Source organism: Hydra vulgaris, chromosome 09 (assembly GCF_038396675.1).
Source record: "Hydra vulgaris chromosome 09, alternate assembly HydraT2T_AEP".
Classification (NCBI taxonomy): domain Eukaryota; kingdom Metazoa; phylum Cnidaria; class Hydrozoa; order Anthoathecata; family Hydridae; genus Hydra; species Hydra vulgaris.
This window is the reverse complement of record NC_088928.1, coordinates 16651743-16678977: the sequence shown is the minus strand read 5'-3', so window position 1 is coordinate 16678977 and position 27235 is coordinate 16651743. Positions and strand designations below refer to the sequence as shown.

General features: G+C 26.3%; 1 protein-coding gene across 1 annotated transcript in view; it reads right to left on the bottom strand.

Moving 5' to 3' along the window:
* Window positions 1-27235, bottom strand: part of LOC100214898 (CCAAT/enhancer-binding protein zeta) — a 96834-nt gene that overhangs the window by 35553 nt on the left and 34046 nt on the right. The window contains exons 7-16 of the mRNA XM_065804874.1: window positions 26915-26979; window positions 26357-26488; window positions 26096-26141; window positions 25683-25726; window positions 22589-22673; window positions 14112-14196; window positions 13238-13334; window positions 8911-9013; window positions 7465-7544; window positions 3323-3357 (exon numbers count right to left, since the gene is read on the bottom strand). Of these exons, the coding sequence (XP_065660946.1) occupies window positions 3323-3357; window positions 7465-7544; window positions 8911-9013; window positions 13238-13334; window positions 14112-14196; window positions 22589-22673; window positions 25683-25726; window positions 26096-26141; window positions 26357-26488; window positions 26915-26979 (772 nt within the window). The remainder of the gene's footprint in view (window positions 1-3322; window positions 3358-7464; window positions 7545-8910; window positions 9014-13237; window positions 13335-14111; window positions 14197-22588; window positions 22674-25682; window positions 25727-26095; window positions 26142-26356; window positions 26489-26914; window positions 26980-27235) is intronic.

Genomic DNA, 27235 nt, shown 5'->3' with positions numbered 1-27235 from the left:
GGGGTCTCAAAATATATTCAAATTACAAGAATTTTTGAATTATTGAATTAAACATTAGCTTTATAATTTTTTTTTAATTTTATTTAATTTTTAAAAGTAATTTTAATGCTGCAAAACATTTTTAAAGATTTTAAAAAATTTGTACCAGTATTTTGGTATTTTTTCAAGTACCGAAATACCAGTATTGGTTTGGCTCAATACCGATATTAAAAATATATATAGAGGGCTTGTGATATAGCGGATGTGGAGGGCTTGTGATATAGCGGATCAAGCTCACTAAAGAGTTTGGGATGGAGAAAATAATAAGTTATTTAATTGATTTTTTTAAAAAAAATTTAAAAAAATGTTTAGTTAAAAACAAAATTTGTTTCATTTAAAAGTAAAATTTTGTCTTCCTTTTATTTACAAAGCACTGATTTAAAAAATCATCATTACATCACTCTCTTGTAGAATGTCTGATGTAGAATAGTCATAAGAAATAGATTTAATATATATATAAATAATATATAGACATAAGAAATCTATTTCTTATGACTATGGTAGAATGGTAAAACACATGTTTGAGTTTTGCACTAATGCAAAAGCAATGCTAATAGAAAATTTCTAAAAGAAAATTAAAACTTGTAAACATTTTTAATTTTGTAAAAACGTCAAGATAATAGATTATAAAAAGTTATTCATAGTACAATTTACCAATAGTAACTAATTAAGCAGCAATTATAATTACATTTGCTAAAAAAACTTTATGCATTTTGAATTAAGAATCTTTAATCACCGTAACATCTAGAAAAACATAAAATGTCCCAAAAAGTATTTAGAGAACTCAGCACTGGTGTATGAGTTGACGAAAGCTTTGTGAGGTTTTATTTTCCGCCTGATAAAAAAAATTAACTTTTAAAGTTTAAGAAATGCAACAAAGAGATGAAATTAAATGGTGGAAGTACCTAAGAACTAACCATGAAATTGACATGCTGAAGAGGAAATTGTCCCAAGATGCAGCATCGTCATCGGTTTCATTTTCATTGGTACCGATGTTTAGGTAATTGTGATCAACAGTTGTGCATTGTGCAATTCAACAAGGTGTTCAAGACTTTTTTTACAAAAAGCCGTCAACTATCAAAAAAAAAAATTGAAAGTAATCTGCAATTACAACAAATGCAGTGGAAGTGATGAGGATAGAAATACTGACAATGACAAACAAAACCAATGATGGTGAAGACTTTTCCAGCAAGTTTCAAGTTGTAATGATTGAAAAGAACAACTGTTGAACTGACTGGTGATTTGCAGCCGTTAATCAATAAGGTGCGCACTGTTGTAAAATTGTTTCACCGCTCTCCAACAAAAAATGATCAAACACTTCAAAAATACGTATTAGACAAATTTGGCGAAGGCCTGCGACTAATACTTGACTCCAAAGTTCGCTGGAGTAGATTGCACATAATGCTTGAACGTTTTGTAAAATTGAAAAATTCCATTCGCAAGTCACTGATCAACCTCAAGTCCATAGTTGAAGTAACTAGAAAAGGAGTTCGATGCAATTTTAGCTAATGTTTCATTTTTTGCGCCAGTAAAATTGGCTGTAAAATATTGTGCCGAAATGATTCAACACTGTTGTCAGCTGATATAACACTAATGTTCATGATCGATAACCTTGGAGAAACCGATTTAGGTGTAAAGTTAAAAGCTATGTTGGTGCGACGACTTAATGAGGGATGTACATCTTTTTCCAGTTTAATAAAATATCTGAAAAAGGGTCTTTAACATTACGAGAATTTGGATCCAGCGCTATCTTTTGATCACCTTAGCAAATCAGCCATTGTAAATACCATTGCTCAACTGAATGATTGGCTCAATCAGAAAGAGTATAATCCTCTCCCTTCCACCAGCATTTTTTCTGATAGTGATTTTGTTGACAATGCTGTAAACTTGTCATTGAAAGAAAAGCTTGACTTAACAATTTTGAAAAATAAGAAATGTAACAACAAGAGAAGATTAAATGTTTTGAATAACTTATTAAAAATTATATGTAATGAGAATCTATATGCAATGAGATGGCAGTTTTTGAAGAAAAAGGAAATGGTTGCATTTATTTGTGAAATTCCTACAAATATTTGAAAACAAACGAGTGTTGAAAAAAGTTAAATACTGGTATTATACCGTTATTACCGGTATTGAAATTATTCAGTACCAAAATACCGGTATTAAAAAATGGTATCGCTATTGGAAGCACTAGTGACCAAGTGTTAAATATTGACAACTATATAACCAATCTAAAAATGGATGTAGAATTCCAATTTCAAAAAATTAAAAGATTTAAGAAAAAAATTTTGTTTTCTCTCTTTGATTATAATTTTTTTTTTTGCTACAAAAACCTACAGAACAAGAAATTTTTTTTAAGCAAAAAATCTCTTGAATAAAACATTTAATCAGCAACTGCGTTAGGGTTCATCCATAAAGGACGTCATTCAGAATTTAATTAATAACCAGTAGTAGAAGTTTATTGGCTCCCTTTCGCGGAGATTTTGATTGAACATACGGCGCTATATTACTCTTTAAGTCTCTGCGCACAAGAGCCAACATTCTCTTACTTCTTGCCATTAGTTAAACTTAAAGTGACGTCCTTTATGGATGACCCTTTATCTAATATATAATTATTAATATATTTGCTGATATATTAAAGATTATACATCCACAATTACTATACATTTAATATAATCTGATTAATATTAGTATATAATATTAATAACTCCTTTGTTTAAAGAATGAATTTCATCTATAAGTATAATAGTATTGCCTATTAAAAAAGAATGTAGATAAGCATAAATACCATCTTTCAGAATCAAACGTAAAGCAAAAAGTTTTCAAAAATTTTCTTGCAACTGCAGTCCAAGAAATAAATAAATATTAGGATTAAAAGTTTACCCCTTGTCAATCTATTCTTGCTACTGTTTTTGGCTAAACATTACTGTTTTTTGCTAAACATTACTGTTTTTGGCTAAACGCTTACAACAAATAAACACCTTTTGCCAGATTATCAAAGCTAAACTCATATTACAAATCTTGTTATATCAACTAGAATTGTTTTTATCAAAACCAAACCTACCATCAATATTATATTTAACAGACAGCATATAACATGTCTCCTTTGCTAACTTATTTTGTAATTCTTAAACAAAATCACACTACCAATTAAAGGTGGTCAGAAAAAAAAGCTTGTATTATTAGAAATTTCAGTGATTCTATGTAATAGATTAAGAACATGAAATAAATATTAGATTTATAATCTAATGAAAGTTGTGTTTCCTTGCCTTACTGTGCTCACCTGGAGCTCTGTACTTGATAGATTAGCATGAATGCCTAAAAATAAAAAATATAATATCAAGAACAATTATCTTAAACAAGAAAATATAATAACAATAATTTTTATCAACAATTTATATAACAATTTTAATATTTATAAATTATTATTATTATTTAATAGTTATATTTACTTATAAATTGTTAAATTATACATTTGCATTAAAAATGAAAATAACTATTCTGAATTAATAATAGTTTTTGGTATATAGCACTTTATCACGCTGCATTAGGATTTGCTAAAAAGTTAAGGATATGGTAAGTTTGTAAAAACTTAAGGCTATGGTAAGTTTATATTTTAAGAAAACAAAAACTATTAATTATTATATTAAAAGAAAAAAATATCAAAAATAAAAAAAATTTCTTTAATATCAATACACAAGACTTAACTTATATATTTTAGTTAAACATTTTTTTAATAAAAAACAAAATATATAATAAAACTATATTAAATAAAACAAATTACAGAAAAGCTAGCTTTTGAGAATGAACTCATTAATCTTGTAAAACGCATTAAGTTTCGAAAGGTACACAGCAGTTTCCGAAATAAATTAAAACAAGATATAAACAATATTCAAAAATCTAATCTAACTTATTCATATGCTGATAAAACAACTAATCTTTACAATTTATCTAAAAATTATTATAACCACTTGTTAAGAAATGCCATCACTTCAAACTACAAATTATCTAACTCAAACATAATAAATAAAGTAAACTTAGAAGGTAAACGTCTTTTGAAAAATCATGAAGTTTTGAATAAAATTGACATTAATACATCTTCCAATTGTTTTATCACCTTAAAAGACCATAAAGATAATTTTGAAAACAATCCGACTGTCCGTTTATTGAATCCTGCTAAAAACGAGGTTGGTAGAATTAGTAAAGATATTCTTTCTAAAATTAATACAGACCTAAAAAATATATTACAATTAAATCAATGGAAAAACACTTGAAATGTTATCGATTGGTTTAAGGCCATAAAAGATAAACACCTTTATAAATTTTTAGTTTTTGATAATATTGTCTTCTCCCCTTCTAGCAGTGAAACACTTCCTAAAAACTCTATCAATTTAGGGAAGCAACACCTAACATTAAATAAAGAGAACATTTCACTAATTTTTCATGCAAAAAAGTCTTTGCTTTTTAATAATGATCAATTTTGGATAAAGCAATCAAGTGGTTTATTGGATGTTTCCATGGGAGCATTCAACGGTGCAGAGGTCTGTGAGCTGGTAGGAATATTTCTTCTTTTTCAAATTTCAAAATTTTATAACAAGTTGAGGTTGGTTTATACTGTGACAATGACTTAGCAATTTTTAGTAATAAAAGCGGCCCTCAAATGGAAAAAATAAAAAAGAATATTGTCGAAATGTTTAAATGCAATGGCTTACAGATTTCTATACAATGCAACATGAAAATTGTCAATTACCTCGACATAACTCTAAGTCTTAGTGACTGCACTTTTAAACCTTATTTCAATCCTGATAATACATTAAATTACATCCATGCTGATTCAAATCACCCACCAGGTATACTAAAACAAATACCACATTCGATTGAACTTAGATTGTCTACAAATTCATCTAACAAAGAAATATTTCAAAATACTATTCCTCTAGCTTTATTAAAGTCTGGTTATAAATGTAGTCTAACATATAACCCTATAACAATATCAACTCCAAAATGAAACAGAGCCCGCAACATCATTTGGTTTAACCCTCCATTTAGTAAAAACATTAGCACCAACATGGGAAAAATTTTTCTGAAACCTATTGACAAACATTTTCCTAATAATAACAAACTGCATAAAATCTTTACCAGGAACACAGTCAAAGTTAGCTACAGTTGTATGCCAAGTGTAAAATCTATTATAAATTTGCACAACATTTTATGCAACAATACAAACCCTAATCAACAGAACTGTAACTGCTATAATAAGAATCTCTGTCCGTTGTTCAATAAATGTTTAACAAGCAACATTATATACTAAGCAACTGTTACAACTGATAATCTTGATTCATCTTCTAATGAAAAATCCTAAATTGGGATAAGTGAGACTCCTTTTAAATTAAGATACATTAATCATGTTAAATCATTTAACATCTCTAAATACAAAAATGATACTGAACTCTCAAAACATGTATGGAAGTTAAAAGAAGCTAATTTAGTTCCTATAGTTAAGTGAAAAATTCTCAGGCAATGTAAAGCATATAATCCAACATCCAAATCTTGCAAATTATGTCTCACCAAAAAATATGAAATTCTATATTATAAAAATACAAATTTATTGAATAAAAGGAGTGAGATTGTTTCTAAGTGTAGACATAGAAACAGATTCCTTCTTTCCCAATATGACACTGGCGATTAAAAAAGATGTTTTTCCATATTATTATTATTATTATTACTATTATTATTATTATTTGACGTCAGAACTCATTCCATTGTTTTTTTTGAATTTTGTAACCGTTTTTTAATTGTATTTTTGAACGGATTTTTCTTGATTTAAATATATGGCTGATGAGTGCCGCAAACGACATGAAACTTTAAGTATCGTTTTTTCATCTTACTTTTTTATTTATTTATTGATCCATTTTTATGATTATTTCATTTTATATTGATCACTCTCAATTCGAAAAAATTGATTATTATTACATAATCAAAACAACAATATATATATATATATATATATATATATATATATATATATATATATATATATATATATATATATGTATATATATATGTATATATATGTATATATATGTATATATATGTTAATATACATACAAAAAAAAATATATATATATATGTATATATATGTTAATATACATAAAAAAAAATATATATATATATATACACGTATGTATGTATGTATGTATATTTGTATGTATGTATGTATATTTATATATATACATATACATACATACATATACATACATACATATATGTATGTATGTATGTATGCATGCATGTATGTATGTATGTATGTATGTATGTATGTATGTATGTATGTATGTATGTATGTATGTATGTATGTATGTATGTATGTATGGATTAATGTATGTATGTATATATATATGTATGTGTGCGTGTGTATATGCTACAGCATATACACACACACGCACACATACATATATACATAAAAAAATTCATATAAATTATAAGTTTCAAAAAACGTTTACAAAGAGTTTATTGTATTTTTTATTTTATTGCGTTTTTCTCAAAATACATAAATAGCATTTTGAGGCGTTTTGAAAACGGCTACAGTATATATATATATATATATATATATATATATATATATATATATATATATATATATATATATATATATATATATATATATATATATATATATATATATATATATGTATATATATATATATATATATGTTTTTAACTAGACTAATATTCATCGATAAATTTTAAATTTCATAGAAAAATATTTTAGCTTTCAAAAATTATGACCATATAAAGTTTAAACCCCCCTCTATTTGAGGGGGTTATAAACTTTATATGGTCATTATTTTTGAACACTGAAAGATAATACTATGAAACTTAAAATTTATCAATAAATATAAGTCTAATTGAGAACAGTACAAAAAATATTTCATCAACTTGTTGCTCTAACGTTTGGGGCAGGGGGGGGGCTCAAAATTTGGGGCTTTTTTGTTCCCAGCCTCCAATCATCGCAATTTTTTGCAAAGCATCCTTATTTGACATAAGTATAAACATATAAATGTTTGGCGTTTGCTCCATGTCTGGAAGTTAGCTCAAAGATCAAAAAAAGCTGGTTCCGGCTCTGATATATATGTATATATATATATATGCACACACACATACATACATACATACATAATAGAAAATTTATATTACTTCCAGAAATATATAATATTTAAATTTTATCATGTTTCATGATTAACCTTTGAATATAATATTACAATAACTTGTGGGGTTTGTCATTCAGTTGAATTTAAATACTTGTGCAGTCTGTCATTCAGTTCAATTCTAAAGATTTGTCATTTAGTTAAATTTAAAGTAAATGAATACACATACTGAAAAGTTGAATTTATATTATGTAATTTTGTACTAACTGATGGTTACCTGTATACTAGTACTCAAGTGATTTATATGAGTCAATCTAAAAAGATTGTTCAATTGTTCGTCAAAATCTTCATCTTTATCTGAATGAAATTTAAAAAAAAATTGAATCAAAACATAACAAATATAATTCTAACAAAACATAAAAAAATATTTTTCAGCTGTAAAATTACTAGTAATACACTATTTACATGTTAAGAACTTTCTCTAAATTAAGTAGTTGCTGGAGTTTTGATAAAATAGAAACTTGAATAAAATGTTTTGTTTAACTATTTAGACACATCATAATATTTTAATATGAGAAATTGATCATGTGAGTTTATATTTCTTTCTCTGCTGTAAAAATTTAAATTAAAATAATTTATTCAATTTAAATAATGATTTGAATCAGGCGAATAATAATCATAGCTTTAACTATTTGATTTATTAACATTCAAATGCATCTAATAAATTACATTAAAATAACACAATATAAATTAATATATAAATTGTAACTTTTTTCAAGATTATAAAAAAAAAAAAGTTTATACTTAAATTTAAACAAAGTTGAATAAATCTTAAATTTTAATATATTTATAATAAAGAAAATATATTAAATTTATCTAAAATTACAAACTACAACTTCAAATAAAAATGTATTGTGCTGGTCAAAAAAGTGCTGCAATTTGAACATGGTCTGAAGAAAAAACTGCAAAGTTTAAAAAAGAAGGGTAATAGAGCTAAATGTAAAGCTTGTGGTGTTTAAAAACAAGGTTTACTTTATTGAATAAGAAACCACCCTAGATATTGGTAAATATTTTAAAATATTTAACAAAGATAATGAGAACACTCACTTTTCCCATGACACAGTGGAAAATTTTTTGTAAAAGAACAGTTCAACTCATCTGCTCAATTTTTAGCCTAGATTTTAGCTTAGGTTTTGGTAATCTTAAACATCAAGAAGCAGGTAGTTTAATTTGTTAAATATTCTTATAAATAACCATTTTGTTACTGCAACATACAAAGAAAAAAGAGGGTTTTGACTTGCAATGCCTCGGAATGTCCAATGGAATGCATCAGTTGATTGCTGTGAACCCAATCAAAAATATTGTTCAATTCTATTAACAACTTGTGAAGAAAACAGAGCAGTAATAGATAAGAATATTACAGATATTGCTAATAGCCTTAATGCAAAACTAAATGCAGAAGTATTGTTACAAATGCTTAAACCAATTGCTCTAGCATTGGACCTGATGCAGAGGGATTACTGAGGCTGACGCAGAGGGATTACTGAGACTATGTATAAGGGGCTACTGGAGACTAATAAAATGGAACAAAAATTCAACAAAAAGATATTAAATATTGTTTAATTTTATCTTTTTTATATAATTGAATTTTAACCTGATAAAAATACAAAGATTTACATGAAACAGTAATAAAAAAAAAATTTAAAAGCTTAAACGTACTAACCATTACAGTATGGAAAAGCTCTGTTAACACCAGTCAATAATGCACTCAGCAATTTTGTTTCTTGAACATCCTTGGCTTTTGAATTTTCTTTTTTGACCAGTAACTTAAGAAAAACACTTTTGAAAACAAGTAGAATAAAATTAACACAGCAACTAAAATTAATAAACTTGTTTTTATTGTGAGTACAAGCTGATCTTGAAAAGATAAGTACATGAAATCAAAATTAGTACATATCAAGTGTATATTTCTGTTAAATTAAAACAAATTTCATAACTTAAATGACAAGCTTAAATTTAAATACCATCACCGCGATCATTTATGCCGGCCAAAGAGATGTTAATATCCAGAACTTAATTTCAAGTGTGCAAATAATGATAAAATTAAACATTTAAAACTTTTTAGTTTTTTACCTTAAAGAAGTTTTTTAAAAACAAATGAAGTATATAAAAATATAGAAAAATAGAAATTTATTTTTTTATTTTAAATTTAAATAGGGTGTATCGAAAAACATATGTTTTTTAATTTCAAATTGTAATAGAGCTGAAAAGTTGCATAATGATCTAAATAATTGTGCCAATTTTTTTAATTTTTTTTTTGTCTTAAGCTGGTGCCAGGGAATTGTTTGTTTTTTTAAAAAAAAAAAAAAATGTTTTCTGCCATTTTTTACAAAACAAAAATAAAAATTCTATGCATATGCTAGATTTGTAATAGAATTAATTATGTTGTTGATGCTTTCACTTGTTGTTACTTTTATAATAATGAAGTAAAACTAATAAAAGTGTTATAAGCCACTTATGTTAGCCACAACATCAGTATTACCCACAACATAAGTATTATTTGCCACAACTTTAGATCAGATCATTTATTTACTAAATATTCTGATAAATAGCAGAAAACCATCACCATCAGTATTATTTACTTTATTATTCAAAGCACAGTTTATAATTTATTAGTTCTGGTTTACTTTTGTTGTTTATTAGTAAAATAAATTAAAAATAAATAAAATTTGAATGGCAAAATTGTCTTCTGCTGCAGTGACAACAAGGAGAAAGTCGGCTTGTCTTACCTTTGGTCTATTAAAAAATAAAAAAGTTTGAAAGTATTCCATGCTAGAAATCAATTTGGAGGGCAAAAGAATACAAAGACTTGATTGATTGATTGGCAAAAAGTCTTTTTTTCTGTCTTCAATTTCAAATTATTATTTATATCAATTTCAAGTTATTATTTGTCTTCAATTGGCACCAGAGGGTTGTTTTTTTTAATAAAAAAACAACAACCCGCTGGTGCCAATTGAAGACATCAAAAATTAAAAAATTGACACAATTACTATTTATATCATTATGCAACTTTTCTGCTATATTCCAATTTGAAATTCAAAAAAAAAATGTTTTTCAATACACCCTACTAGTAAATCACCTCATTTGAAGTAAATAGATTTTAGAGAAATTATTCCGACAAAACACTCAGCTCACAATCTAAAGATTTAAGGTTCAAATTCATCCTAGGCTTTTGGAACTACCGCTCTCAACTTGTTTCTATGCAGCAGCCAACAAGGTTAATGTTTCATATTCTAGGGTTGAGAGTTGCAAATTAAAAAAAAAAAAATTAAGTAGAAGCCTTGAGGTGGTAACTTAAGTAGAAGCCTTGAGGTGGTAAAAAAAAGTAAAATTTAAAAAAAAAATCACATTTAAAGGAGACTAGGGCTAGTTTAAAAATTTTTATTAACATCTTTTTCCAAGGTTGCTTCTCTTTATCGAGATATTGTGAGCTATTTTCTAACGCCTGATTTAATTCTCTACATCTACAAATCTCTTATTCACTCTTGTATGGAATACTGTTGTCATGGTTCTTCAGATGATGCTCCTTCTCTTCTAGAAAAAGTCCAAAATAATAACTAAATTAAATTCATTAAATAATAAACATTGTAAACGTAGCTCTTGTAAACCTGTAGCATTGTAGACCTGCTCTATTTGCTAAGCTTGAGCCTCTCTACCATTGTCATGAAGTTTCTCTTTCTCTTTTCTAAAAATACTATCATGGTCGCTGAAGGAGCTATTATCTCTAGTTCCATCAACTAAAAGTCATTCTTGCTTGACTTGTTAAGCAGAGTCTCATTCTTGCTTGACTTGTTAAGCAGAGTCTCATTCTTGTACTGTATCTTTCCCAGCATGCTCTAAAAACTTTTATTTATTCAGTTTTTTTTCCTACACTTCAACCCTTTGGAACTCCCTACCATCATCATATTTTCCTGACTCATATAACCTACAACTCTTCAAGTACAAGTCTACAAGTCTTCTGTCAACCGTTTCCTAACTCTATAACTCTATTCTTTTTTTTCCTAGTAACTCCTAACTTAATAGTGAGTGCTTGCAGCCTTGTTGGGAGTGAATCAGAATAAAAAAGTTGTTGCATCCTTGTTCATCCAGCCTGAAGAAATAAAGAAATCAAAAAATCTCTTTATTTATGGTTTTCTCACTATAGTCACTAGTGCTCTTAAAAACTGCTCCAACTTGCTTAAAACCTTTATGAGCAATTACTTTGCTTGGCTTTTACACAGTGTTAATACCATTCTCATCGTTGTATATATTAGATGAAGAAAAATGATGCCTGCCATTATCATCTGACATTTTTGAAAAAAAATTATCTACATCAGCATGATTAAAGCTTGTTGTTTGTGTTAGACTTGTTACTTCTAGGGTTCAGACTTGTTACTTTTAGTAACCCATTGAAAGTTTTAACCATGTTTGGGGAAAATTTATACTATACTTTACTGTACATTCAAATGCAGGTTTTTGTACTTCATATGGTGATAACCCAAAATATCAAAACCCATTTATATATATGAACCAATAGCTACTTACTGTTAAAAGTAACTACAATTTAACTTTTAATTACTTGTTGTTGTTATAATTATTATGCATATATAACAAAAAAATATAACAAAATATAACACTTTTTCTTGTTATATTATACTTATTCTCTGCATTCAATAGTTTAAAATTATAAAAAAGTTAGTAAGAACTTTTTGTAAACAAATTTGTCTAGTATTATAATAAAAACTTTTGTTTTTTTTCCAAAAATATTTAGAAAAGTGTGAATTCAATCAAACCCACAGCTATACTCAGAAAAAATCCCAAAAATGATTTTATAAGAAATATCCGAAAAAAATCTGGAAATATGAATGCATTTTATGTAAGTTAGAATATCTCATTTTTGAAAAGAAATTCATTATTTGTACAAATGTGATAATAGAAACATTATTTGTATGCAAAGAATGTTTAAATACATTAACTTTTCATGCAAGCAACAAGTGTTGTGGATGGTAGAATGCTAGAATTACGAAGCACGGCTGACAAGGTTGCAGATTTAAATCCTCTCATTAAGGAACTTTTTTTTTTAGTTTAATTTTTTAGAACAAAAAAAATTTAATTTTGAAATAGTTTTATGTCTATCATTATTGTTTATTTATAGCTATATTATCATTTATTTTTATGTTTCAAATTTTTATAGAATAAGTGCATTAATGTGTACATAAATATATAGGTATACCCATAGTCATGATAGAGTGCACATTCAACAGGGGTAGACACAATGGAGTGTACATGCATCAACTGATTTAAATAGGCACAGTGGAGTGTACATACATCAACTGGGGGTTTATGTTTTGGTAGGCATTCTTTTATATAAAAGAAAACTATTTCAATATTTATTTAAATAGGGTTTATAAATTAATTTATATAAAAAAATATTAAATTAAATTGCATTAGATTTTTAGGTGAAATAATAATTAATACACGCTTACAATTAAGAAATAGTTTGTTGTACAGGAGTACAAATAATGCATAACCAAACTAAATAGAGCATAGAATAATTAATGAACATTGTCATTACTGTTTTAATTATTTGATGACAGAGTAACAAAAAACAATAATTTGGATATCCGGAAAAAATTAAATTTCATAGAAATTTCCGAAATTCCAGAAATATTGACAAAAAGAAAACCCCTGTAATTTATATTTTCAATAAATATTTTTTTTCACCTTCTTTTTTACTCGCCTCCTATTATTTTAGTTCATATTATAATTTGCAGTAAACTAAAAAAAAAAAAAACTTTGAAAATAGAAGTTAAAATTAAAAATTAAATCAAAAAATCAATTTTTATTTTTTCACTGCAATGTTATCATTATAGCTATATAATGTAAAAATGTTTGGGATAATTAAATAAAAACTTTAAAAAGCACTGTTGTAACTTGCCCCTTTTGCAACAAACCTCAATCTTTCCTATTTTGAAAAATTTTTCCTTTAAAAAACTAAAATATCATCTTACCTTGAAAAAACTAAAATATATTTGAATAAGTTTAGCGGCAATATTTTTCTCTTTTTGTGAAAGCACAATTTGATTAAGAAAACATATAGCATAATATCTAAAACAAATAATATTAAAATATTATCTATTGCTATTAATTATTATACATTACAATTATCTATTACTATTAATTATTATATATTACAATTATCTATTACTATTAATTATTATATATTACAATTACCTATTACTATTAGTAATAGATAATAATCTTTTTATTATTTTTATTTATTATTTTATATATTTTTTTAATTTTTAAAGTAAATTCCAAGGAAAAGCTGTTTCTTCTTTAAGCCAAATTAAAACATGAGCTTATAGCAGCAAAATCATTAAACTTAAATTATTGACTCTAGAAATATAATATCTTGTTGTTAAGTTACATTTTTACTTGACATAATTAGCCAAGCTGGACACATGATAACTTAACATCTTTACTGCAACCTAAAATGTTATCATTTGTAGCACACAGATGCAATTTTTTATATCAAAATTTAAGATTTTTCTACTTCTAATCTCAACTTTGATTAAATAAAATGGATCAATTTACTGACTATTGTCATTAACATCAAATGTATCAAATAGAAAAAACCACGTTTTACGCTCCATTATAAAAGATTTGTAATTATTATAAAAATTAGTTATTATAAAATGCATGTTTTTAGGGGTGCCGCAGGCATCCCTAAAAACATGCATTTTCTATTAGAATTTTTTAAAGAGAAAAAAGCTTACACTAAATATGCATTGTTTAATCACTAGCCTACTTATAAACATTTACACAATAGATACATGTAAAACCATTTTATCTAATCAGTACAAAAATAAATTAGGTACATACTGAGCTTTTTCAGCCATATTTGGTCTATACAAAAATTGTTCAATTTCATTGATCACCACCTCTTTCATATTAGGATGCTTTACAACTATAATAAAAAGCTTTTGTTTATTACATATCAGAATAAAAAGACTTTCTACTAGATATAAATATTTACTGTAAAAGCAAAACCTACTTTTCCCTTATGTGCTAAAAAATGTATTTATGAAAATAATCTAAAAAATTTTTTTAAATAAAATAATTGTTTCAAAGTTTGTAAACAGTCTTCAGAAAATTTAGCATTCAACCAAATGTAAACTGATTTAGGTATTGATTTAGATTGATTTAGGTTCTTAAATTTTAGATTTAGGTATTCAAAAAATGTAATTTATTATACTTTTCTCAAACAAAGATAAAGAATAGCATAAGCATGCCATCATGACTGAAGGTTAGAGTATAAAATCCTTTAAACTTTTAAGTTAACAATCGTTTTATTTTTTTAACTTATTGCGCATTTTAAAAAGTTTTAACCACTAAAAGGTATGAAAAAACTATTAAAAAAATTTCTTTTATAATGACAAACTAAAATAAAAAGGTAAATTTTCTATTTTTAAGTCAGAATTTTAAATAAAAAATCAAATAAATTTTTTGAAATATTGCTATTTAAATTTCATTTTGTAATAGTTAGAAATAAATAAAAATTTAGAACTTTTTGTAACTTTTTCATATCCTATAATAGTTAAAACATTATAATAATTAACCACTTAAGTGGTTTCTTTGTACGAAAGTGGATACAAAGTGTAAAAGTATATTGTGTTTTCTCAATACAAAAGTACAAGATGGTTTCTTACTAAGACAATATTAATTAAAACTATTTAAATATTAAACTATTTTATCTTACTTAACATATGTTTTTAATTACAAATTAAAGTCATAAGTAAAACTTTAATATAACTAAAAATTAATAAAAAAAATTTTATAGAAATTTTTTTAAGTTAAACTTTAGTAATTTTTCAACGTTGCTTAATCTTTTTTAGTATAACCATCAAAGGGTAAAAAGTGCAGTTTTTTTAATAACAGATTGATCCAATTAGGGAAAGCAAAAAATTACAGTTTCATGTTAAATTAGCTGTGTGAAAATATTTTACATGTTAATAAAATTAAAAATAATATTTAAATTTTAAATAAAATTAAAATATTTTTTAATTATATAACAGGTTATCATTATATTTTAATGGTGTGACTTGGTTTCAAAACAAGAAATACTGTCACAGAGTAGTTAGTAATATATAGATGTGCTTCTCATTATAAAAAAATTTCAATAGTAAATCTAAAAAAACAGAATCAAAGCCTAACAAAATAAGTTATTGAGTTAAGAGTCTGGACAGATTACCCTAAAAGACAGTTTAAAAACAGATTTATCATTGCAGGTGTTGAAGCACTCCAAAAAAGTATTGAATTGCTATATAATGAAACTATAACACAAATAAGACATAGTAAAAAATCGATAAATAGTTTAGGAGCAGCAGCTAAAAAAAAATTGCTTCAAATCAGGTTCTAACCAGAAAAGGCTGTTATTAAAAACGCTAAAGATTTTTTGTCATATTGCTTCTTATATTAGCCTTAATTTTCAAATTCCTTTATTTTTAATTTTTTTAAATCTGATTCACTGCGAGGAAAAAAGCAGACAAATAAAAGTCTTTAGAGCATGTAGGAACAGATACAGTAAACAAATGAGACTTAACTGTATGACAAGTCAAGCAAGAATGAGATTTAGTTGATGGAACTAGAGATAATAGCTCCTTTGAGCAGTGACCATAATAGTAATTGTAGAAAAGAGAAAGAGATAAAACTTTACGTCGATAGAAGAGGCTCAAAGAGCATTCATTTACATTTACAGTGCATTTTCGGACCTTGCCTGGAATTGAATGAGCATCATTAGAAGAACTAGCCCAAAATATGACAACAATATTCTATACAGGGACATAATAACAGAGTTTTGAATAGGTAGAGAATGAAATCAGGAGTAATAAAACAACGAGCGCAATAAAGAGAAGCAACCTTAGCGGATGTTAATTTAGCAATCGATTGTATATTGATTTCCATGAAAGGTCAATAGTAAATGATAATCCTAGAAGAGGACTCAGTGAAAGGGTTACCATTCAATAATATAGGAATGTTGACAGTATTGCAATTGTTGTTTGCAGTAAATAACTGAGTTTTGTTGGAGTTAATTTACAAGCCACTGTGGTTCTAAATACAACATGTTTTGAAAATGTCTGATGGCACCCCCTAAATGTGTTTTATGTAATAAATTAATACTACATTAAAAAAAATTTTATATGAAAAATTTTTTTAGGGGTCGCTTAAGACTAATATTTTGAAAAAAAAATTCTTTAAAAGCATATCACGTTGGGTCTCAAAAGAAATTAAACTTTATAAAAATTTTAAAAATAATAAAAAAATATTTATGAAAACACAAATTAAAAAAGTTTATTTAAAAAAACTATGAAAATATGTACTTTTTTATTTTTTGTTAAAAAAAAATAAAAAAGTACATATTTTAAGCCATAAAATTTAAACTTGTAATTTTTATATGAAAAGATTATTGTATTGTATAGAGCAATTTGAATGTCTAGCAATAGGTTAACCTGTTTGATTAGGAGGAAAGGAAGAAAACAGCCATAAGAAGGAGAACGATAATGATCAAAGAGAAAGAGAGTGAAGAGGTGGAAGCACTTAAAGGAATGGTCAAAAAATTCAAACTAGATTTTACATCAAATAGGTGAATTGATGGGTACTTAACGGGTGACAACTAAAAAACGAGACTGGATTTAAAGACACATATCTCTTTAAAGGAATAAGATTTTAAAAATAGGAAAACTATTTAAGGTATTTTTATTTTAGTTTTTAAATATTTCATGTGTTTTTATTTTTTATAGAAAAATGAATAAAAAAACAAATTCAAAACAAGAAGAGATTAGAAAATGTGTATGAATTTTATTTAAATCACAAAAATGCTGGTAAAAAGTTCACTTATGACCACTTTAAAGTTGAAAATATACCTAAAAGTACTATCTACAAGATAATTAAACGAGATTTAATTATCTTGTAGATAGTAAAGAGTTCAAGGAAGTGGAGTAAAAGCTAAAAAAATGACCAGGACAAACATTAAAAGGCTCAAACTCATGTTTGACCATAAAGATGGAGTTTCTCAATGACAGGCAGCTAAAAAGTTCAACTGTACTCAGCAACACATTAGTAAAACATTAAAAAAAAGAACAAATATTAAATCAAGAAAAAAAATGACGATTCCAAAACGCTCTGACCAGCAAAAAGCAGCAGCTAGAACTAAGTGCAGTCGATTGTGTCAGAAAATCAAAAATTGTAAACCAATCATTGATGATGAGTCTTATTTCACGTTAAATCACTCCAGTATCAATGGAAATGATATATTTTACACTAGTGATGTAAAATCTACTCCATCTAAAGTTAAATACCAAACAAAACAAAAGTTTCAAAAGAAATTACTTCTATGGATTGCTTTTTCTAAAAATGGAATTTCTCAACCTTATTTCGCACCAAGTGGACTGGCTGTAAATCAAAAAATCTATTTAAACAAATGTATTAAGAAGAGACTTATTCCATTCATCACTAAGTATCATTCAGATGGTGCATATGTATTCTGGCCAGATTTAGCATCATCTCACTATGCAAAAACAATAATCACGTACATAAACAAGGAAAACATGCATTATGTTGAGAAAGCGGATCACCCTGCAAACTTGCCAGAATGTTGTCCAATCAAAAATTTTTGGAGTATTTTGAAAGGCCTTATCTACAAGAATAATTGGCATGCAGAAAATCTTAAAAAATTACGTTCTAGAATCAAGTATTGACTTAATAAAATTGAGATTGAGCTCAAACGGAGCCTAGCTCAGTCTATACCAGGCCTAGTTAATAAAGTCAGAAGAAATGGTTTAATTGAGAACAACTGATTATATATATAAAAACTAAAATAAAAATACTTTCTAGAACATTTTTCCTTTTTGTTTTATCTCACTTCTTTAAAGAGATATGTGTCTTTAAATCCAGTCTCATTTTTTAGTTGTCACCCGTTATACCCCTTTGCCAAGCATGTGATTATTGAAGTCTTTGCGAATCAAAGGATAGTACCCATAAACACTGAGATCTGAAAAAGGAATTGAAAAATTTAAATTAGTCTCACTAAGAGCAAGCAAGTCTGGTGAATTTTGCAAGAGGAAAGATTCAACTGATGGAAGTTTGCTTCGCAAACCACGAGTATTTGTAAAAAATTTCTTACAACAGTTAGGTGGTGGGGATGATTTTTTATTGTTTAATATTTTGGGTTACTTTAGCATGATTTAAGATTTGGCAAGATTTGATTGTGGCATGTTCAATAAAGCAGCAATGAATTGAATCTAAAGGAGATATTTTAGAAATTAAACAATATAGAAATTTTCTTATTGAACTTAGCACTATTCCTCTGAAAAAACAACTCCGAAAACTAAATTGCATAAAATATATAAAAACAAAACTTATAAAACATGGCAATATTTATTTATTTTATTCAATAGATTTTTGAACATTTATTTTACAAATTGTGAAGTACTGTCATAAAATAGGTATTAAATTTTTCATTTTTAAATATTTATTATATCTAAAAACAACTAATCATAAAAATAGAGTAAAGGGGTACATGTTGCAAAACAAATGAAAAATAAAAAACTATTTTACTTGCTTATCATTTTTTGTTTAAAAGCAACCTTAAAATAAGTATATATTTTAACATGAAACAAAGTATTCAAATGAAAACCAGTTTGACTTGATTTGAATTTTAATTTGTAAGTAACACATCGCATAACAAAGTATAATTTAAAAACCAATAATAATCAAAAGAAATTACAATATACAGTTAAACAAAAGATTTTGAGTTGATATATATAAACATTTCATCTTTTTAAATTTAAAAAACTGAAATTGAAATACAAGTAACATTTTTTGTTTTTGTTTTTTGTTAATTCACCTCCACAAAGCTGAGAAGGCCACTACAGACAAGGAGGCTACGAGGAGGCTACTATGTAAGCTACATAGAAAAGTTCAATATTTTTAAATTTATTCAATAAAATTTAATCAATAAAAAAAGCAGTTACAAGAAAGGTGGATTATCATAGTATTTTTAGTTTAAGTTTCTAGCTCAGACTAAAAAATACAGAAATAATTTTTTATTGAGAAATTTGTTTGACAATTAATTCATGTAAAAGAAAACAGAGTTTGATATTGAAACTAAATCAAAAATTTAAATGAGATAATTGTGGCCCATAACATTTACATAGCTGAAACTGTTGCATACAGCAAAAAACTTTATTTTAATGTAAAATTTAAGTTTGAATGTTTAATCTTTTTAACTAACTTAAATACACTGAATGAATTATGCGGCCGTGGCGCAGTGGTTAGAGCGCTTGCTTTATAAGCAAGAGATCCAGGCTCGAAACGAGCCTTGGACATATTTTCGCGTCACGGTAAGGAAGGAGGCGTGAACTTTCTGGTTAAATGCACATCCGCGGTGCTCTGTGACAAGACCGTTAGGTCTTCTTGGGGCACCTAAATAACAGTATAAAAAAAAAAAAAAAAAAAAAAATAATTTTCCATTTGAAACATAATAGTAATATTACTTAAGAAACTGTTTAAAAAAATTTGTACACATCTCCATCAATAGGCTAATATGTAATAATAAAAAAAGAGAAAAACAAAACTCCTAAAATAAAATTAATACAATGGTGTAAAACTGGATCAAACCGCACACTAGCCAATAAAAATTAAATAACCTTTTTATTTACTAATTCTTTTTTTTTTCATGAGATAGGTAATAAAAAACTACATAAGATTATATAAAAACATATTTAAAAAAAAAATAATCAAATTATCGAAAATATTAAATGTAAAAAGAAAATTGTGCGGTTTTAGGCAATATTCTGTTAAACTGCACAATTGAGAAAACATATAAATAAAAATATGAATACCACCTATTTGGCTAGTTTTGGGAATAAATACTTCTTTCAGCTATTCAATAAACACATCGTGTACTGTCCAACCCGATTTTGAATTGAGTGTTTGGTACCAATTGGATCACCTCTTTTTTTTTTTTTTCCTAAACATCTTCGCTTCCAACAAAGAATGCAAGCAACAACTAATTAGAGTTGGAAGTTACTGAAAGAGAAAAGATGGAGATTGTAGAGCAAGATAACGATTGACAGACAACTTAAAAGATTGCAAATTATATAAATCAGGAAAGCATGATGGAAGCGAATTCCAAAGAACTGATATTCGAGGAAAAAAACTAGACGAATAAGAGTTTTTGGAGCACTTAGGAACAGTCACAGAAAAAGGATGAGACCTCTTGTCCAGTCAGAAAGAAAGTTCATTTTGGCTTTGTATATCATAATTGGTGGTGCAAAAATACCCATCAGTGTTGCAGCAATTATTCACAATATAATGAAGTTTTTCATTGATGCCAGTAAATTTAAATGGACATCTTCTCAACACACTAAGGTTACTTTGCTTGATCACCCAAAAACCTGTTTCATCACAATTATATGTAATATGCAACCCAGAATATATACCAGTCTGTTGATATTGCTTGGCGACGCATTCAAAATAATGACCAAATATTTCTGGCGCACAAGAATGTTAAGTTGTCAGCTTTTCTTGTTGAAATTTCTTTTGACCCTCTTTTTATAAAGGCATAAACAGTAGTAGTTTTCCATTTTTGAACAATTGCAACTAATCTTTACATTTAAGGTAGCCAGTTACAAATTTAAGGTAGCCAGTTACAAATTCAAGGAGCTCATTTTGGGTAAAACCATATCCCCAGTCACCAAGTAATTAGAACGCATGCACTATCATTCTTTCTGTTTCAATTTAGAATACTGTTGTTGTGCCTGAGCCATGGAAACCTTTGTTGTTTTTATTTTTGCGATCTTTGAATATTGCGACTGGAAGACCATGTTTGAATGCAGCTTTTCTCAGTGACATACTGCTTTCTTTCACATCAGTTAATGCGGCAAGTATATCATCTTCTTTGTACGCTTTTGATTTTTTAGTTGACATTTTGAGTTCAGTTGAATTGAGTGAGTGATGACAATTATGAGAAATAACATGATTTTTAATGAGTAATTGTATTGATGAACAACATAAAAATTTATTTAAATCAAAATTAACACTATATTAGATAAAGATAGGCACTTAGTCACTTGCAAAAAACTACACTAAGTAATTAGTTTAGTACGTGGTTTTATCAGAAAAAAGTTTTATCAGTTTTTTTTTTACTTTTTTGATTTACTATTTAACTTTTTGTTCTAGCTGCATAAAAATTATATTATCAAAGTGGAAATTATATTTCCAACTGCTTCCAAGTGCAAAAACTATTTTTATATCTAGTGTTATTTTGTTTGCAACAACATAAAATACTTTTGACTCCCCGTTAAAGTTGTATAAAAAAAAGAAAAAAGTAGAGTATATAATTTTATCAATTTGAATAGAGGATAATAATTTAAAATTATATTCTAATCTGTTTTCATTTCTTTCATAGCCATATTTGTTTAGTTTTTATTTGATAACTTCGATCAGTGTGCGGAATGATAAGGTGTGCGATTTGACCTGGTTTTACTCTGTTCTACTTCTAAAAATTAAGTTAAAAATACAGAAGAAAGAATTGTTTATTATTTATTTCTATGCTGTATAGCATTACCTATTTACATTTTAAAAACTCTTTGCTATTTATATTTAAAAAATTTTTGCTGCAGTATGCCACCTATGCAGTAGACACTGTAAGTATAGTAGGCCACAGTATAGTATTAATTAATTAAATAAAGATAGATTATATATACTCATACATTCAGAAATACAACTAAAAACATATAATTTAATAACTTTATTAAGAGAAACAACTTTTTTGTGTAAAAAGGTTGCAATCCTTAGTTTCAATTCTATAGCTTATTTAAAAACTTTTAAAAATAATGTAAGCAAAATAAATTGTGTAAAATAAAAAAAACTTTAAGAAAAACATAAAGTTAGAATTAGAGTCTGAACTGTTATTTAAAATTATGTGTATGATAAAATTATGTGCATAATAAAATTATGTACATAATAAAACTATGTACATACTAAAATTATGTACATAATAAAATTATGTATATAATAAAATTATGTACATAATTAAATTATGTACATAATAATATTATGTACATACTAAAATTATGTACATAATAAAATTATGTGTATAATAAAATTATGTACGTAATAAAATTAGAATAGTAGAAATTTATGCTGATTAATAACATTGAATTTTATGTTATGGTCTTGGGTTTCAATAACTTTCAGAAAGTTTTGTCCCACTGCAATAGTGTGAGAAAAACTAAAACATGGCAAACTTACAAATCATTTTTATACGACAAACATAAACCATGTAAAGTTGTTACCAAGTTGTGTTAGAAGGTAAATAGTCTTTGACGAAATCTTTCTTTCCGGATCACCCAGTTTATTGATTAACATAGTAAGCAATTTCTGAAAAAAAAATTTATGACTAATTTTTTTGCCAAAAGTGCTACATGTCAGAAGTTGACAGCTGATTATTAAAAAAAAACTTTTTTTAAAAAATATATAAACTTTTATAATTACAAAGCTATGTATTATAATATTAACAATAAACTGTATTTTAGTATAATAAAACCACAGTAGAATCCTGTTAACTCGGACCCTGGATAAGTCAGACATTCACTCGGATAAATTTTCAATTCCCTCTGAATTCTCTATACATACCAAAAGCTTTGCTTAACTCGAACATTTGCTTAGTCGGACAAAATATATATACTCGTTCAGAGTCCGCGTTAACGGGATTCTACTGTATAAAACTTTTTTAATTTACTTTTTTTATTTAAGTCTAAATAAATTTTTCTTTAAATTAATTTTCATTTTATATATTAATTTTACATACACACATGTAAGTAAGATAGTATATTAAAGACATATTGTATATACCAGGGATAGAAAGTCATATAAACTTTATAATGAATTTGTAATATTTAATATATACATTAAAATAGATGTTTTTTTTTTCACAAATTATACTGAAGGATTTAGTGATAAAGTAATTGTACTCAATTTTTTTAAAAAAAACTTTAATGCAGGTGCGAATCCAGCATTTTTTGGTATTTGAGATCAAGAACTTCAAATAAGGATATTCAAAAAAATTGCAATGATTAGAGCCTGAGAAAAGAAGAGCTCTAAATTTTTTTAATGATAAAATTAATTCTTTACTATTCTCTAAATTTAATAAATAATAACTTAATTTAATTTCATCGCCAAATTTTAATGTTTATAGTATAATCACTGAGTGTTTAAAAATTATGACAATATAAAGTTTAAACCCCCTCAATTTGAGTTATAATTTTTGAATGTTAAGAGATTTTTGTAATTTTTAAATTTAAAATTTATTGATGAATATAAATTTAGTTATGAATAGTAAAAAAATATACTTTATCAACTTGTTGCTCTCCTGTTTGGGGCAGGGGAAAGAAAAGATTTTAGAGAAAAAATGTTTGAAGTTTGCTCCATGCCTGGAAGTTAGTTATCTCAAATACTAGCGGAAGATCATCTTTTAGATGTTGATCAATGTCCCTCTTCAAAGGGATTTAACCAAGCAGAACAAGTGCACAATCTTCTAGAATATTATGGATGTAAAGAGCAGATCATTGGTATATGCTGTAATACAACTGCAAGCAATACAGGCAGAGTCAATTAAGCAGTCCAAATTCTTACAGATATTTTGAAATTACCAATGTGTAGGAGACACATATATAAAGTACATGTATCTCACTATATGGCTGTTTTTACTGGTGAGAAAACTAAAGGTCCAAGAAGAGCTCTTTATGTCAAGCTAAAGAACAAGTGGCCTGAAATCTGCAAGAAAGTTAATGAAGTGAAAAATTTATGTAAACTGGCAAAGAGATGATCTGAAGATTGGCTCTGTTCTTCGCACTGCTGCAGAGAAAGCTAAGACATTTTTGACTAATGCAACTACTGATATGGTGTGATAAGGAATGATTATGGTATACAATGTAAGCTTGCCTCCTTCCTTGGAGCAGAAGTACAAGATTTTAAGTTCCATCAACCTGGCGCCTGCCATGAGGCAAGATTTTTAGCAAATGCAATCTACATTCTGACTCTTTATATGATCAAAGATATCAGTGATATCTTGACAGAAAAGAAGTGCTGCAGTGGAAAGATGCAAGTTTGTTCATTGCAATTTGCTATGTTCCATGGTTTTTGTTAGGCTTTTTAGGATTTCTGGCTCCCTACAATGATTTGAAAGTTATTCAGACACCTTATGCATTGAGAAAAGTCGGTAAGAAGATTGGAAATACTTTGTTTCTCAGCATGGGATGCCATACATAGTACTTAACTCCACAGCTCTGTGTTTTGTCCTTATGAGATAAAGAAGTTCCTTCTGAAACAAAGCTAAAAATGTTGTTATCTCTGATTGAGTTTGAAGAGCCAAATGGAATTCAGCATTGTAAACCATCAAATGTACAAACTGGTGAGACCACAGAGCTACCGGAGCTGATTTCCGAGCAAAGCTACCTTCTCTTCAAACATTTTAAAATATCAAGAGCAAGTATAAAAGAATGGCTCAATAATAGTTATAATACTATAGATGTTTTTGACCATCCTCAGTTGCTAGATTTTATTGTATGGATCAAAAACATATCTGTTGTAAATGATGGTGCAGAAAGAAACATTAAGCTTATTAAAGATTTTATTTCAGCTACTAGAGATAAAGATCACTTTCAAAATGTACTTTTTGTAGTTAAAAAGTCTAGAAAAAACTTGACTAAAGAGTATGACCAAAAAAGAGCTTGGGAACTGTTCAAAAAGTTGTACTTTTTGAGAAATGTTTCACCGCAATTAAATTGCAAATTTGCTAATAAATTTTAGTTTTTATGTATTTTTTTTGCATTTTCATATTTTTAAATACAAACTTTCAAAAAAATAAAAATTAATGATTTTAAAAACATTTAGAATGTTTTTAAAAACATTTAGAATGTTTTTAAAAACATTTAGAATGTTTTTAAAAACATTTAGAATGTTTTTAAAAACATTTAGAATGTTTTTAAAAACATTTAGAATGTTTTTAAAAACATTTAGAATGTTTTTAAAAACATTTATTTTTATTTTTTTACTGTTTACATAGATTGGCTGATAAATAAGTAGAACATGCAAGGAATGCTGCTAAATCAACTGATAAATAGTTAAACATGCTAAGAGTACTGCTAAATTGACTGACAAATAAGTAGAACATGCCATGAGTGCTACTATATCGACTAAGGGCTTGTTAGGGCAGGTAATCTATCAATTAAAAAAAAACTTTTTAAAGTTTTTAAACTTTTTTCAGTCTTCTAAATTAACTTTTTTTTTTTTTTTAAAACAACAAAGTTTTAATTTTATAATAAAAATTAAAGACAACCAAGCAAAACAGTAAAAAGATAAAACAAAACCTATAATAATTAAACATACTTGTTCTTGTTCAGCTTTCATGACAAGCAGTTCATATATAATACCTGCAATAGTAACACTTTTATTAGAAAGTTTCAATAAAGTATTCTAAAATATATCCTTTAAATACTTTACAAATATTCTATACAATCATATAAATACCATATAAATATTCTACATTGCAATAAACAAAGATCTTAAACAATTACATTTTAACAATGTTCCTAATATACTAAAACAAAGGAAGAAAACGATTGTGTTGACTTATTAGAACTTTTTTATATTTTGTTTATATTGCTTTTTTATATTTGTTATTGTTAAATAACAAATATAATAAGAATAATAAATAAAAAAATAACATAAAAAAACTCTGAAAACATTTTGTTTCAAAAAAAAATTGATTTCTAACACAAAACTATAGAAAAACAAAATACCTAGAACTTTATTTCTAATATCAGTAAGAAAATCCTTTGATAATGTCTAATAAGAAAAAGATTAAGTTAAATAAAAATCTTAAATATAATAGCAATTGTGTGGCTATCTGTAATGAACAAATAAATAGATGGAGGGCTACTTTTAAAACATAAAGCTTATAAAAAATGTCATGAAATAGGTGGCTACAGACCATATTTCATAATTTCATTGCGTATGTACTTTACAGACAACCCATAAATGTAATATAATTTAACTAAAACCTCAATTATTTCAACAAATTGTTTATATATGTCTTTAATTTGATGTTGATAAGCTAACAATATAAGCAACTTTATCTGTGACTCTTTGCTTCCATCTTTACATAGCTTTGCCTTTAAGCTCTCAATTTCATACTAAAAAAAATTAAAATCAAAATAACATTAAATCAGTAAACAGGTAATATTTATATCTTTATGATATAAATATTGTAAAGGATATATACAGTGTACTGTACTTTTGATGAAAATATTGTAAAGGGTATATACAGTGTATTTTTTATGTGAATTAGGAAAAAAAAAGTCTTATGAAATAAAGACTAAATTTAATAAAAAAAATTAAATGAAAAATTTAGACCAACAATACTCAAATGTTAATAAACTACTAAACTTAATATTCACCATAATAATCATAACCTTATTTTTTATCTTAACCATAATAATTATATAACTTTATTTTTTTGTCTTTACCATAACAATTATATAACTTTTTATAACATTTATATTAAAATATTATAAAAGAAAAAAAAAGAATAGATTAATAAATAATGAAAAATAAATTACCTCATGAAAGTATTTTAACTTGGATTCCGGTAAAAGATCAGCAATCCACAAATGACGAAGAGAATCTAAATATTTATTTAGAAAAATAAATATTCAGTTTAAATATTTATTTAAAACCTAAATTTATATTTATTTGAAATATATTTAGAAATAAAAGGATTCAAAAATATTGAATATTCAGTATATCTAAAACATCTAAACAATGTCATACAAAAAGTATTGAACATTTTGTATGCACAAAAAAATCACTAGCCTAATTGTTTGACCATTTATCAATCATTGATCAAACTTTACAAATTTGATCAGTTCATTATATCCATA